Source organism: Heterodontus francisci, unplaced genomic scaffold, assembly GCF_036365525.1.
Source record: "Heterodontus francisci isolate sHetFra1 unplaced genomic scaffold, sHetFra1.hap1 HAP1_SCAFFOLD_1519, whole genome shotgun sequence".
Classification (NCBI taxonomy): Eukaryota; Metazoa; Chordata; class Chondrichthyes; order Heterodontiformes; family Heterodontidae; genus Heterodontus; species Heterodontus francisci.
The window spans coordinates 17,245-32,378 of NW_027141846.1; the positions used below are offsets into that span (position 1 = coordinate 17,245).

At 46.0% G+C, this 15,134-nt stretch overlaps 2 protein-coding genes across 5 annotated transcripts in view; both read right to left on the reverse strand.

Moving 5' to 3' along the window:
* Positions 1 to 473: 473 nt before the first annotated feature.
* Positions 474 to 9,544, reverse strand: kcnk6 (potassium channel, subfamily K, member 6). Its single transcript, XM_068027809.1, has 3 exons — positions 9,139 to 9,544; positions 3,580 to 3,975; positions 474 to 761 (listed from the first exon to the last, which is right to left on the reverse strand). Exons 1-3 carry the CDS (start codon positions 9,455 to 9,457, stop codon positions 520 to 522), a joined length of 957 nt encoding a protein of 318 aa, XP_067883910.1. The 5' UTR covers positions 9,458 to 9,544; the 3' UTR covers positions 474 to 519.
* Positions 9,545 to 13,027: 3,483 nt separating this feature from the next.
* LOC137364930 (HHIP-like protein 1) overlaps positions 13,028 to 15,134 on the reverse strand; it is a 33,216-nt gene continuing 31,109 nt past the window's right edge. For all 4 annotated transcript variants that reach the window (XM_068027808.1, XM_068027807.1, XM_068027806.1 and 1 more), the window contains 2 exons: positions 14,760 to 14,842; positions 13,028 to 13,764 (listed from right to left, as the gene is read on the reverse strand). In XM_068027808.1, coding sequence (XP_067883909.1) covers positions 13,028 to 13,764; positions 14,760 to 14,842 — 820 coding nt within the window. The remainder of the gene's footprint in view (positions 13,765 to 14,759; positions 14,843 to 15,134) is intronic.

A 15,134-nucleotide genomic window follows, 5' to 3' on the forward strand; every position in this document is an offset into this window, starting at 1 on the left:
CAAGGGTTCTCACGCCAAGTGCAGCAGCTCTGCTACGCAAGCGGACAGCAGCGAACTGGGCACAGGCCAGCGATGGAGGTTGCTCTTTTCCTGTTCTGAGTGGCTCCGTGCCACACCAGGAGGGCACTTTGCCCCCAACGCTAACAGGTTCCCTCAGCCGGTTTTTAAGCAGTAATTAAATATAAAAGCCCAGAATTCGGAACGCCGACGGCATTTCGCCATTGCAATCCAACCATTTTCAAGATATTGAAAGATGCGGGGCCAGGTGGGGGAATTCCAAACTCTAGGTGCCAACTTGGCAGGAAGGGGAACTGGGCAATGCCGGCAGAGCCCAGATCAAAGGCCTTGCCAGAAATTGCAGGCTGTTAGTGGAGGTCGATGGGGGAATGGAGGTTCCTGGGAGTGAAATGAAGGGGGTTTCCCCCCAAACCTCCACCCCTGACCCTTAACCCCTGTCCCCCCTCAACCCCATTTGCTGGCTCCGCCATTGGAGGGAGATGCCCCCGACTCCTCACTCTGTCACCGGTTAACGGAAGGCAAAATGGACTCGTAGGTAGGGGGATCAGGGTGGCCTCGGGGTTGCTGGTCGCCTTTCAGTCCATTGCTCTGAGGGGAGGGGTGCAAGACCATCTCCTCTTCCTCCTCCTCCTCGTCCTCGGCCAGAGGAAGGTTAAAGATGTGGGTAAGACCGTGTAAACCCACTGCCTTGTGGAAGGTCTGGATGAGGAGCAGCATCACAATGAGGCCACACAGTAGGTAGACTGCAAGAGATAGAAACATCACATTATTCTCAGACTCAAGCACCAGTCACCAACATTTCAGAAAACCCAATGATATTGAATGATACAGGTCTATCCCAATGTTTATGCTCCACATGAGCCCCCTCTCAACTTACTCCTGCTAACCCCTCTCTCTCTCTCTCTGCCTCTACCCTCTCTCCCTCCCCCCTTCCCTCTCCCCCTCTCTTTCTCCCATTCTCTCCCTCTCTCACAGGTCCTCTCTCTCACTATCCCTTCTCTCTCTCTCACTCTCCCCCTCTCTTGCTCTTTCTTCTCTCTTTCCTCCTTCTTTCCCCTCTCTCTGTCTCCTCACCTCACTATCCCTCACTCACTCTCTCTTTCTCCACCCTCACTCCCTTTCTCTCTCTTTCCCCCTTCCTTCACTCTCTCTCCCCCTCTCTCGCTTCCCTGCCTCGGTTCAGTGGGTCACACCCTCGACTCTAAGTCAGAAGTTTCTTGATTAAGGTCCCACTTCAGAGACTCCCAGTGTTAGCGAGTTAGCAGCACTGCACTGTCGGGGGGCATAAACAGGAGAGGGGAAGAGAAAGGGTAGTCAGAGAGGGGCTGTGAGAGGGAGAATGAGAGTGAGAGAAGGGTAAAGAGAGGACAGGAGAAAGATAGGGGGAGAGAAAGGGGTTGTGAGGGGATAAAGGGAGAGAGAAAGGGGAGCGGGAGAGGGGTAAAGAGAGGGAGAAACACACACACACACACACACAGAGGGGGAGGGGAGAGAGAGAGAGAGAGATCCCATCTGAAAGTTGTAACTGAGGGTAACATAAGAAATGGGAGCAGGAACAGACCATTTGGGTCTTTGAGCCTGTTTGACCATTCAATTGCACTTTCCCACCCATTCCCCATATCCCTCAATTCCCTGAGAGACCAAAATTCTATCTATCTCAGCTTTAAATATATTCAATGATGGAGGATCCACACTCTCTGGGGTAGAGAATTACAAAGATTCACAACCTTCTGAGTGAAGTAATTTCTCCTCATCTCAGTCCTAAATGTTCAGCCCCTTATCCTGAGACTGTGCCCCCGTGTTTTAGATTCCCCAGCTAGGGGCGGGGGGAACAACCTCTCAGTGTCAGAAACCTATATAAAAGCAAAATACTGCAGATGCTGGATATCCAAAATAAAAACAAAAAGTGCTGGAAGTACTGAGCAGGTCTGGCAACATCTGTGGAGACAGAAGCAGAGTTAACGTTTCAGGTCTCTGATGAAAGGTCACAGACCTGAAACGTTGACTTTGCTTCTCTCTCCACAGATGGTGCCGGACCAGCTGAGCATTTCCAGCTCTTTTTGTTTTCATCCCTTCAGAAACTTGTATGTTTCAATGAGATCACCTCTCATTCTTCTAAACTCCATAGAATAAAGATCCACTTTACATATAGGACAACTCTCTCAGCCCAGGGACCAATCTAATGAACCTTTGCTGTACTGTCTCCAAGGCAAGTATATCCTTCCCTAAATATGGAGACCAAAGCTGTACACAGTACTTCAGATGCGGTCTCACCATAGCCCTGTACAATTGTAGCAAGACCTCTTTATTCCTGTACTCCAATCCCCTTGTAATAAAGGCCAACATGCCATTTGCCTTCCTAGTTGCTTGCTGTACCTGCATGCTAACTTTCTGTGTTCCTTGTGCAACTACACCCAAGTCTCTTTGAACATCAACATTTAGAAATTTCACGCCTTTTAAAAAATATTTTACTTCTCTGTTCTGAGTATCAAAGTGAATAACCTCACACTTCCTCACATTATACTCCATTTGCCACCTTGTTGCCCACTCACTTAACCTGTCTATATCTCTTTGCAGTTTCTCTGTGTCCTCCTCACAGCTTGCATTTCTACCAACTTTATATCATCAGCAAACTTCGATACATTACTCTCTGTCTCTTCGTCCAAGTCATTAATATAGAGTGTAAATAGCTGAAGCCCCAGCACTGATCCTTGCGGCACTCCACTATTCACTGTCTGCCAACTTGAAAATGCCCCATTTATCCCTACTCTTTGCTTCCTGTCTGTTAACCAATCCTCTGTCCATGCTGATATATCACCCCCAACTCCATGAGCCCTTATCTTGTGTATTAAACTTTTGTGTGGCACTTTATTGAATGCCTTTCGGAAATCCAGGTATACTACATCTACTGGTTCCCCTTTATCCACCCTACCAGTTACATCCGCAAAAAACTCTAATAGGTTTGTCAAACACGATTTCCCTTTCATAAAACCATGCTGACTTTGCCTGATCATACGATGGTTTTCTAATTGCATGATTAAGACTTCTTCAATAATAGATTCCAGCACTTTCTGAAAGAATGATGTTAGACTAACATGCCTGTAGTTCCCTGTTTTTTCTCTCTCCCTCTTTTCTTGTTACATTTGATAACTTCCAATCCGTTGGGACTATTCTTGAATCTAGGGAATTCTGGAAAATCATAACCAGCGCATCCACTATCTCTGCAGCTACCTCTTTTAGATGTGGGCCAGCAGTTTCTAGGGATTTGTCAGATGTTAGTCCCCTAAGTTTTTCCAGTACTTTTCTCTGCTGATATCAATTACCTGAATTGCCTCCCTCTTATTCGCCCCTTGGTTACCCTTGATTTCTGGTATGTAACTTGTGTCTTCTCCTGCAGAGATAGACAAAAAATATTTGTTCAATGTCTCTGCCATGTCCTCATTCCCCGTGATAATTTCTCCAGTCTCTGCATCTAAAGGACCAATGTTTACTTTAGCTACTCTCCTCCTTTTTATGTACTTGTAAAAGCTCTTACAATCCTGGTGATGAGCCATTACTTACAGGCAACCGACATCTTGTAGAGTGGGCGCAGTTTCTGGTTGGTCTGCTCTCCGGGAACATAGTCACCCAGGCCGATGGTGGTGAGGGAGATGAAGCAGAAATAGAAGGCGTCAAGGAAGGACCAGTTCCTCTCAATGGCGCTGAAGATGGCAGAGGGGATGAGGAAGAAGCTGACCAGCGCCAGCAGGAGCAGGAGGAGGAAATGCACCCTGGTCACCTGCTGCTTGGTGTAGCCTAGCCTCGCCTGGCACAAACGGATGGGGCGGTACGTCAGGAAGACCATCAGTCGCTGGGCAATCACCGTGAGAACCAGCATCGTCAGAGGGACACCCAGGGAAGCGAAGAAAATGGAGAAAGCTTTCCCCCCATTGGAGAGAGGAGTTGTGTGACCATAACCTGCAGAGCAGAAATTTGCATTTAAAGTCATAAAAATATAGAAAAACTAAGAACTTGCATTTCTACAGCCCCTTTCACAACCTCAGGACATCCCAAAGCTCTTTGTAGTCAATGAAGTACTTTTGAAGTGTAGTCACTGCTGTGATGTAGGCAATACAGCAGCCAATTTGCCCACAGCAAGCTCCCACAAACAGCAATGTGATAATGACCAGATCGTCTGTTTTTCAGTGTTGATGGTTGGGGGATAAATATTGGGCTGGACACAGGGGAGAACTCCCCTGCTCTTCTTTGGAACAGTGTTTCAGGATCTTTTGTACCCATTTGAGAGGGCAGATGAGGCCTCAGTTTAACATCTCATCCGAAAGACAACACCTCCGACAATGCAGCACTCCCTCAGTACTGCACCGGAGCGTCAGCCAAGAGAAGCTGCCGCAGATGTGATGCCTCCCATGACCAAATAACCCACTGGCACTGACTGCCAAGGTTTAGACACAAAGAATGGCCGCTCAGGGAATACACCAGCCTTTGTTGGACCACACTGAAACGGGGATAAATGGTTCTTCAAGAGGATGGTCAGACGACAAGATCACAGTAGGGTTGCCAACACTGGTTGGACATATTCCTCCAGGTATTGTCACATGATCCTCCCACCTCCAACAACCCCATCTCACCATTGGTCATCCGACATGTCCATCATCATCAGGCCTCATTCTCCACGTGCCCTCTATTGGTTACTTGAAATGCCCATCATCACTAGGCACCGCCCTCCCACACCAACTGGAAGGCAAACAGACTCTTTTACCTGATTGGACGATGCCCGACTGTCAGTCAAAGCAGCCTTTTTTTGGCTCCATCTCCAATATTTTAGAACTAATAGATAAAAATGTTCAAAGAAAATGAAACAAACAATTTTTTTTAACGTCCCTAATACTTTTCTCTGGCGTCGGTGGAAGCAGGGCCAAGGAACCTGAGATATAGGAGCTGGAGTTAGACCATTTAGCCCTTTGAGCAAGATCATGGCTGATCTCCCACCTCAACTCCACCTTCCCGCACTATCCCCATATCCCTCCAATCCCTTAGTACCCAAAGATCTATCAACCTCAGTCTTGAATGTACACAACGACTGAGCATCCATAACTCCCTGAGGCAGAGAATTCTAAAGATTCACAACCCTCTGAGTAAAGTAATTTCTCCTCATCTCAGTCCTAAATTCCGACCCCTTATTCTGAGACTGCGGCCCCTGTGTTCTAGATTCCCAAGCCCAGCATCTACCCTGTCAAACCCTTAAGAATTTTATACGTTTCAATGAGATCATCTCTCATTCTTATAAACTCTAGGGAATATAGACCCGCTCTCCTCAGAGGACAATCCCCTCATCTCAGGAATCAGTCTAGTGAACTTTCATTGCACTCCCTCCAAGGCAAGTATGTCCCTCCTTTGGCAAGGAGACCAAAACTGTACACAGTACTCCTGGCGTAGCCTCACCAATGTCCTGCATAACTGTAGTAAGACTTCTTAACTCTTATACTCCAATCCCGTTGTAACTAAAGATTACCCTTAAAGGCCTTCAGACTCCAACACATTTCTGGGCTCTTGGCCCCCATTGTCTGTGACGCTCAAAAGGAGTCCTGTTCTTCTCCATTCACCCTCAGTGAGGCCGGGAATGTGCTGACAGGCTCTTTGCCAGTTCAGCTGTTTGGTGTCAGCACTCAGACATGTGGTAATTCCAGAAAGTGCACAAAGGCAAGGTAATACAGCAGAATGTTCCCACCCAGCAGCTGCCCTGCAGGCCAGACACATTCAAAAGAAAAACAAACAGCTCAATACCCACGGCCAACAACTACTGCAGCTACACACGAGCACAATTACCCAGCATTGGACTTGAGCCCAGAATCCAGGCTAACACTCCCAGTGCAGTACTGATGGAGAGCTGCACTGTCAGAGGTGCCGTCTTTTGCATGAGACACTAAACCGAGGCCCTGTCTGTCCTCTCAGGTGGATGCAAAAGATCCCAAGGCACTATTTTGAAGAGGAGCAGGGGAGTTCTCTCCAGTGTCCTGGTCAATATTTATCCCTCAATCAACATCACAAAAAACAGATGATCTGGTCATTATCTCATTGCTGCTGTTGGGATCTTGCTGTGCGTAAATTGGCTGCCATGTTCCCTACATTACAACAGTGCCTATGCTTCAAAAAAAGTAGTTGATTGGCTGTAAAGTGCTTTGGGATGTCCCGAGCTTGTGAAAAAGGTTTAGAAATGCAGGCCATTCTTTATCAGGATTCCTCCACTCTTGTCTTGGACTCCTGACGTCTAAGCAACACACAACCGAATGGCACTAGGTGAATTGCTCAAAGAGCTGGTGCAGACATGATGGGCCGAATGGCCTCCTTCTGTGCTGTAACAACCCCTACCCCTCCCCCCCCCCGTTAACCCTCCACTCTTAGAGAGTCACACAGCACAGCACAGAAACAGGCCCTTCAGCCCATCATGTTTGTGCCGGCCATCAAGCATCTATCTATTCTAATCCCATCTTCCAGCATTTGGCCCGTAGCCTTGTACGTTTTGGCTCTCCCCTTCCTCTCTCCGTTTCTCCACTCCCCTCCCATCCCCCCACTCCCCACCTCACCCCTCCCCAGGAAGCAATCTGACACCGTTTGGGATTGTATACAAGTGTTCATCTAAGGTAGCTTGCTCTTCCGGAATGTTCCACCTGGATGAAGTATTGCACAGATCTCTCTAAAAAAATAACATAAATCGGGGTGGGTGGGGAGTGAGATGGGTACGAAAATCAGTTCATAAAGTCCTCCGTGACTCCTCAGGTCTCAGCTCCTCATTTGCTCCCTGCACAAGACCAACCTGGAGTTCCTCTGGGAGTGTCATCAGCGTTACACGGTGCAGATCCCAGAGGTTTCCATTTGCTCGGAGTCAAAGATCAGCTGAGCTGGTAGTGCTGAGTCCGGTTACCAACTACTAACTCTTGTTGTTAAATGTGAACGGAAACGGAGGACTAGATCAGGCTCCAGCTATGATGCTTGCACCTATCTCCATCCCGGTCCAACAGTGCTGAATTCCCCCCATCTAGACTCACACAAGCAATATGGCCACTTGGGCAAGGGTAGGGTTGCCCTGGAGTCTCCAGTAATTGAAGATTCACCCCCAGGTCACTGCTGTGAACAAAACCCTGGAGAATGATCTTTGGCACATTAAATAATTTTCTTTAAACACATCCTTTATTATTTATTTTAGAGTTACAGGCCCTTCAGCCCACCGAGTCTGTGTCGACCAACAACCACCCATTTATACTAACCCTACAGTAATCCCATATACCCTAGCACCTACCTACACTAGGGGCAATTTACAATGACCAATTTACCTATCACCTGTAAGTCTTTGGCTGTGGGAGGAAACCGGAGCAGCCGACGGAAACCCACGCGGTCACAGGGAGAACTTGCAAACTCCGCACAGGCAGTACCCAGAATTGAACACGGGTCCCTGGAGCTGTGAGGCTGCGGTGCTAACCACTACGCCACTGTGCAGTTATAAAATTGTTGGTGATGGGATGGAAAAGGCTGTTTGACTGCCAGTCAAGAATCATCCAATCAGGTAAGGAAGAGTCTGCTCGCTTTCCAATTGGCCGAGGCAGGGTGGGGCTCTGCGAGGATGGATGCTTCGGGCGACCAATGGTGGGAGTGCGAGGGACAGGACGGTTGGAGGCAAGAGATCATGTGATGATGCATCCAGGAATATATCCAGCCAGAGCTGGCAACTCAAGGTAAGGTATGAGGACTGGTTGTTGAGACACAGGGAGAGCATGTTTCAGAGCTGGAGGCAGTGCGGGGAAGAGCCAGGAGACTGATCCCAGCTATCAGGAAAGACTGGACAGATTTGGGTTGGAAAGTAGGTGATGTTGGTCTGTGTCAATAGTGCACTGGTGGCTAAAAATGGTCACTCAGTCTTAAGGTCCCAAACCAGAGATTTGTGCACATAATCCGGACCGACGCACCCAGTGCCAGTACTGAGGGAGTGCTGCACTGTCAGAGGTGCCGTCTTCTGTTTGAAGGTGGTTAACCAATGCCCCATCTGCCCTCTCAGGGGGATGCACAATATTCAAAATTTGAAAAGAGCAGGAGAGTTCACCCCTATTTCCTAAACAATATTTATCACTCAACAAACATCACTAAAAAAAATTATCTGGTTTTCATCCCATTGCTGTTTGTGGGAGCTTGCTGTGCGCAAATTGGCTGCTGTGTTTCCTACACTATAACAGGGACTACACTTCAAAAAGTATTTCATTGGCTGTAAAGCACATTGGAACATCCTGAAGCAGTGAAGGGCGCTATATAAATGCAAGTCTTTTTTTCTGTTTTAAGGCATAGAATCATATAGTACAGGTAGAGGCCATTCAGCCCATCATGTCCATGTCGGCTCTTTGGAAGAGCTATCCAAAGAGTCCTATTACCCCAAGCTCATTCCCCATGGCCCTACAAAATGTTTCCTTTTCCATACGATTCCCTTTTGAAAGTTACGATTGAATCTGCTTCCACCGCCCTTTCAGGCAGCGCTTTCCAGATCATAACAATCACCTGTTTGTTAAAAAAAAGTCTCCTCATCTCCCAGTTGTTGAAAGGAAGAAATATACTGTTCAAACCTATGTAAAAAGTTTAAGAAAACTTTTAAGAACTGTTTTTCCAAATGTTGAAAATCTTTTTATAAAGTATTTTAAAAATATTGAAAAACTTTTATTAAACTTTTTCAAATACTGAAAATAGGTTTTAAAACTTTTTCAAATCGAAAAACTTTTTCAAACATTGACAACTTTTAATAAACTTTTTCAGATATTGAAAGTAGCTTTAATTTTTTTTCAAATGCTGAAAAACTTCTAAAAAAAACTTTTTCAGATATTGACAATTTTTAATAAACTTTTTCGGATATTGCAAATAGGTTGAAAAACGTCAAAACGTTTTCAAATATCGAAAAACCTAAGAAAACATTTTTCAATCATTGATAACTTTTAATAAAGTTTTCGAATATTGAAAATAGGTTTAAAATGTGTTTCCAAATGTTGAAAAAACTTTTGAAAAACTTTTTCAGATATTGAAAAACAAAACTTTGTGAAATATTTCGAAACTTTACACATATAAAATAAACTTTTTAACACTCACCCACTGTAGTGATCAAGGTGCTCGCGAAAAAGAAAGCAGACGGGAAGTCCCAGTTGGTTTTGTGAGAAGTGTTGTTCAGGATGGAGACACCGTATCGGTCGGCTGTTAGTGCCCGCTCCAAGAAGTGTTCCAGGTCGGCCTCGGCCAAGCAGGAGCTGGTGTTGAGAAGCCGGGACTTCAAGTCTCGCAACTCCTCCCGCAGTCTGCGTTCATGGGGCCGCTCCACCAGAGATACGATCACCGCTCCCAGCAGCAGGTAACACAGGTAAAAGGCAACCAAGAGGGGCAGCAGCATCGGGCCACAAAGGAACCCCGCCATCTGTCTTGGGACCCTGAATCGAACCGCAAATTTTTCCCACACTGAGTTTCTGTCCCTGTTAGAATCTCAGCTACCTGTCTCAATAGCCTTACGTGGCTCTAAGGAAAACACCTATAAAATCCCACCCTTCCTGTGCTTTAGGCTCAGTGGAATATACTCTTCCTGTAACGTGCACACAGTGTAATATATCCATCCTATAATATACACTCAGTATAATATACTCTTCCTGTAATATACATAGTGTCATATACCCTTCCTATAATATACATTCAGTGTAATATACCCTCAATATAATAGTCGTAGAGAGATACAGCACTGAAACAGGCCCTTCAGCCCACCAAGTCTGTGCCAACCATCAATCACCCATTTATACTAATCCTACATTAATCCCATATTCCCTACCTTTCCTCTATTCTCCTACCACCTAGGGGCAATTTACAATGGCCAATTTACCTATCAACCTGCAAGTCTTTGGCTGTGGGAGGAAACCAGAGCACCCGGAGGAAACCCACAGGGTCACAGGGAGAACTTGCAAACTCCACACAGGCAGTACCCAGAACTGAACCCGGGTCGCTGGAGCTGTGAGGCTGCGGTGCTAGCCACTGTGCCGCCCATATTTTTCCTCTAATATACAGTGTAATATATATTCTTCCTATAATATACACCGTGTAATATACTCTTTCTATAATATACATGCAATATAATATATAGTGTAATATACCCTTCATGTAAGATACACTCAGTGTAATACACTGTTCCTGTAACATACACTCAGTATAATGGACCCTTCCTGTAATTTACGTTGTATAATTTTTTTCTTATTTTTACACTCCATTTAATATTTTGTTTGTTGGTGTCATTTTCTTCCCAGAAGGTTGACTGTCGTGAATCTCCACCTCTTTCTGTCCTGTGCTATCTTTACACATTCTGTATAGGTCAACTGCATCCAGTCCATAATATCTGTCATCCATTTTCTTCTTTGCTTCCCTCCCCTACGTTTCCCATCAATCTTTCCTTCCAATAATTGTCTCTGTTTACCTTCTGCTCTAATGATGTGACCCAAGTATTGTATCTTTCTCTCTCTTTGATGTTTTGCACTAATTTCCTCTTTTCCTCAGCCAGTTCCAGCACTTCCTCATTCGTCTTTCTTTCTGTGTAGGATATGCAGAACATCCTCCGATACGTCCACATCTAAAATGCATTCAGATTATCAATAGCCTCTTTGTTTGTTGTTCACGTCTCCGAGGCAGATAACATGGATAACAAACTGTAGCACCTCAGCATTCTTTTCCTAAGAATCAGTTTCTTTGCTGTTAACACGTCCTTCATTCTGACAAAGTTGGTCTTGGCTGTCTCAATTCTCCTTCGGGATCTCACAATCACATTTCCCATTATCTGTGATAATCTCTCCTCCAGTAATTATACACTCAGTTTAATTTAACCCTCCGGCACGATATATTCAGTGTAATATAATCTTCCTTTCATATAGGTCTATAATATCTTTAAAATTCTTGTATCTCTGCCCTGTCAGTTTTTTCCGTTATAACCTCTGATGCCCACCATTCGATTGGAAATTTGCCACGCTGTATTTACACCCTCTACCATGGGAGGCACTTAGCACCTCTGGGACTACAGGCAATGCTGCCAATGCCCCAATTTGTGTTACCCATTCCAAGCTGCCCTCAGAGGGTGGATAGAGGGAATGTCTCCTCAAACCACTGTCCTGGTGGGGGGTGCGGGGGGGGGGGGGGTGTGATGCTCCCACATTGGCATTAGGTGGGGAGTTTAGTGTTTTGCCCTTGTGATGATGAAGGAAACGTGCAATATGTGTCCAGTTCTGGTCTCTATATTACAAGGAGGCGTCAGAGACAATAGAGAAGGTGCTCTCACTCCCTTTTACAGATAATACCAGAACTGAGAGGTGATAACTATCAGGAAAGATTGAACAGTGGCGCAGTGGTTAGCACCGCAGCCTCACAGCTCCAGCGACCCGGGTTCAATTCTGGGTACTGCCTGTGTGGAGTTTGCAAGTTCTCCCTGTGACCGCGTGGGTTTTCGCCGGGTGCTCCGGTTTCCTCCCACAGCCAAAGACTTGTAGGTGATAGGTAAATTGGCCATTGTAAATTGCCCCTAGTGTAGGGAGGTGATAGGGAATATGGGATTACTGTAGGGTTAGTATAAATGGGTGGTTGTTGGTCGGCACAGACCCGGTGGGCCGAAGGGCCTGTTTCAGTGCTGTATCTCTAGATAAAAATAAAAGCTGGGCTCTTCACTCTACAAAAGAGAAGGCTGAGGGGTGATCTGATAGAGGTCTTTAAAACTATAAAGGGGTTCAGTAAGGAAGATGTAGAGAGGATGTTTCCAATTGTTTGGGGAGACCAGAACTAGAGGTCATAAATATAAGAGAGGCACTAATAAATCCAATGGGGAATTCAGGAGAAATGTATTTACCCAGAGAGTGGAGAATGTGGAACTCACTACCACAGGGATTAGTAGGTAAATAGATGCATTAAAGAAGCTACCTGAACATATGAGGGAGAAAGGAATAGAAGGATATGTTGATGGGGTGAGATGGAGAGGGGGTGGGAGGAGGCTTGTGTGGAGCATAAACACCTTTCATGTACCAGTTGGGCCGATGACATTTTCCAAGCTGTAGGTTTTATGTAAAATAATGACGGTGTGTGACTTTGAGGGGAAACAGAAGGTGATGGTAATCCCATGGGATTGTTTTTCAAATTCCTTCTCAGGGCCTGGGGGGGTGGAGGAGGGCGGGTGCTGTTGAAATTAGCTATGTAAACATGTGACGCTGTAATTACATCCTGTGACCAGCAGTGGCGCTGAGTGCTTCTACTAGGGGAAGTGTGCGACTACAATATGACAAGTTTACATATTGAGTTTCCATTATAAATGTGGTTGCAGGAATTCATAATGAAAATATAAAGATATCATAATTGGCCAAAAAGCTAGAAGGTAGATGAAGGAACATTTTTATTTTGACGCAGCGCGTTGCTGTGATCTGGAACGCACTGCCTGAAAGGGCAGTGGAAGCAGATTCAATAGTGACTTTCAAAAGGGAATTGGATAAATACGTGAAAAATTTGCAGGGCTGTGGGGATAGAGCAGAGGGAGTGGAAATAACCGGATAGCTCTATCAAAGAGCACAATGGGCTGAATGGCCTCTTCCTGTGCTATAAGATTCTATGATAAGGACCAGATATATGACTTTAAAATAAGAGTCAGTTACATTGGAAGGCTCTGGTTCAATTACCTCCCCGTGCTTTAACCCCATTTCACCTGGATTAGTGCAAAGCCATGAGAGGGCAACCAGTTTTGTGAATGACTCAGAGCCAGGATATTGGGGAGCTCGCGTGTTTCAAGGGGTTGTTACTTGGAGTGCTTTTAGAAGCAAAAACACAAGTTAGAAATTGTGTGTGTGTTTGGGTGGAGTGGGGGGGGGTGTAGGATAGAATGAGCCAAAGTATTGGGACAGTGTTTCAATTCAGCAGTAAAGCAAGAGGTAGGTAAAAGATTCTAATCTTTGGGTCGCTTTTTTTTTTGCAACATAAAAGTTTATTGCCTCTCTTTGCCGCAGACGGCGCCAGCATCTTCGTCGTGCGAGCAGTTATGTTCCCCAATCGGCCCATGCCGACACTGCAGCAGGCTTCTCTCCGTCCCCTCGCACTGCACGTCATCCAGCAGGATTGGCAGGGCGCTCCCGGCCCCGAACTCTGCCTTCCTGGCAGCCCTGATGGCGCCCGGGTACCCAAGCTGGCGGCACACGACCGCTGCGGCTTTGGAGTTCCACGAATCGTCGCAAACTGTGCCCCACTTCCCACCAACATTGATCTCCACCCTCCCCCGTCCTGGCCCCCGCCCCCTGCCAGCAAGGCGCACCGCTCCGTCCCTCAGCTTTATCCGCTTTCTCTTGCTTGTCCTTGACCCTTGACCTCTGCGCCTGTTGGTCACCGAGCCCCGGCCGCTCTTTCTCTTGTCGCCCAATGGCCGGCCCTCTTTCGGCTGAGTTCCACCGCCCTTAGTCGGCGGTTTTGGCAACGTTGTCTGCGGCCTTTGCCTCTTGGGTGGGGGTTTGGGCGTGACGTGACGTGACACTTTGTCCTCTGCTGTGCCTGGGATCTGCCAGTGCCAGCTCGAAGTGGGCGGCCGGGGAGCAGCGGTTGTGTGCCGTGTTTTTTCTTTCTGTACCGCTTTTGAGGTCACGACCTTTGGCCTCTGTGTTGGAACTCTGGTTGGCCTGGGCTTGACTGTGGTAGGGACTACCGTTGTGGTTTTGGACTCGAAGTTGAGTTCTGCAGAGACAGACGGAGCAGATTCACATCAGTTTGCATTGATTTCACACTCCTTTCCTCTGGGTCCCCTCCTTTCATCCACAACCCAACTCCACAACAGTCAGCATGCAAACATACCCACAGGCCCCACCAGTATTCACCTGACTCAGTATTTCTTGTGTTACTTCCCCTACCTCGTCCATCCTGATATGCTGCCGTTTCATTTTCACAAGAAATTGTGACAATAACACTGTGACATCCTGAAGTGTGACAAATAAAACTGACATCTTGAAGTGTGACAAATAAAACTGACATCTTGAAGTGTGACAAATACAACTGTGACATCCTGAAGTGTGACAAATAAAACTGACATCCTGAAGTGTGACAAATAAAACTGACATCCTGATGTGTGACAAATAAAACTGTGACATCCTGAAGTGTGACAAATAAAACTGACATCCTGAAGTGTGACAAATAAAACTGTGACATCCTGAAGTGTGACAAATAAAACTGTGACATCCTGAAGTGTGACAAATAAAACTGACATCCTGAAGTGTGACAAATGAAACTGTGACATCCTGAAGTGTGACAAATCAAACTGACATCCTGAAGTGTGACAAATCAAACTGACATCCTGAAGTGTGACAAATCAAACTGTGACATCCTGAAGTGTGACAAATCAAACTGACATCCTGAAGTGTGACAAATCAAACTGTGACATCCTGAAGTGTGAGAAATAAAACTGTGACATCCTGAGGTGTGACAAATAAAACTGACATCCTGAAGTGTGACAAATAAAACTGTGACATCCTGAAGTGTGACAGTGTGACAGTGTGATTGTGTAAAACCTGACAGCTAAATTGTGACAGCTTAAAGCATGACTGTCAACAGCAAAAGCATGATGCCTATAATGTGACAGGACGTTAACTGTGACACTGATAGGAAGTGTACAATGTAAGCAAGACTTTTAAGATATTCTAGATTTTATATAAATATGGAAACAAGGACACACTCACTCTCCTTCGGCCGAAAACGGAGCAACTTCCCCTTCACCTTCACGGAAGTTGGTTTAAAGTGACATTTCCCTGGTGGTGCTCGCCTTGAAGGGGGAAAAAAAAAGAGAAAGACTTGCATTTATATAGCACCTTGCAGGACCACCGGACATCTCAAAGTGCTTTACAGCCAATGAAGTACTTTTTGTAAGAAATGCGACAGCCAATTTTGTGCACAGCAAGCTCCCAGATTGCAATGCGATAATGAGCAGATTTTTTTTTTGTGTTGTTGGTTGAGGGATAAATATTGGCCAAGACACCGGGGAGAACTCCCCTGCTCTTCTTCAAAGTAACGCCTTGGGATCTTTTACACCTACCCGAGAGGGCCTCGGTTCAACG

Bases quoted from the DNA above. Each gene is read 5' to 3' on its own strand.
- kcnk6 (XM_068027809.1), bottom strand. From the start codon at position 9,457: ATGGCGGGGTTCCTTTGTGGCCCGATGCTGCTGCCCCTCTTGGTTGCC. The intron at 3,976-9,138 runs GTGAGTGTTAAA...TCTGCTCTGCAG, and splicing joins CACCTTGATCACTACAGTGG to GTTATGGTCACACAACTCCT. The intron at 762-3,579 runs GTAAGTAATGGC...TATCTCTTGCAG, and splicing joins CTACAAGATGTCGGTTGCCT to TCTACCTACTGTGTGGCCTC.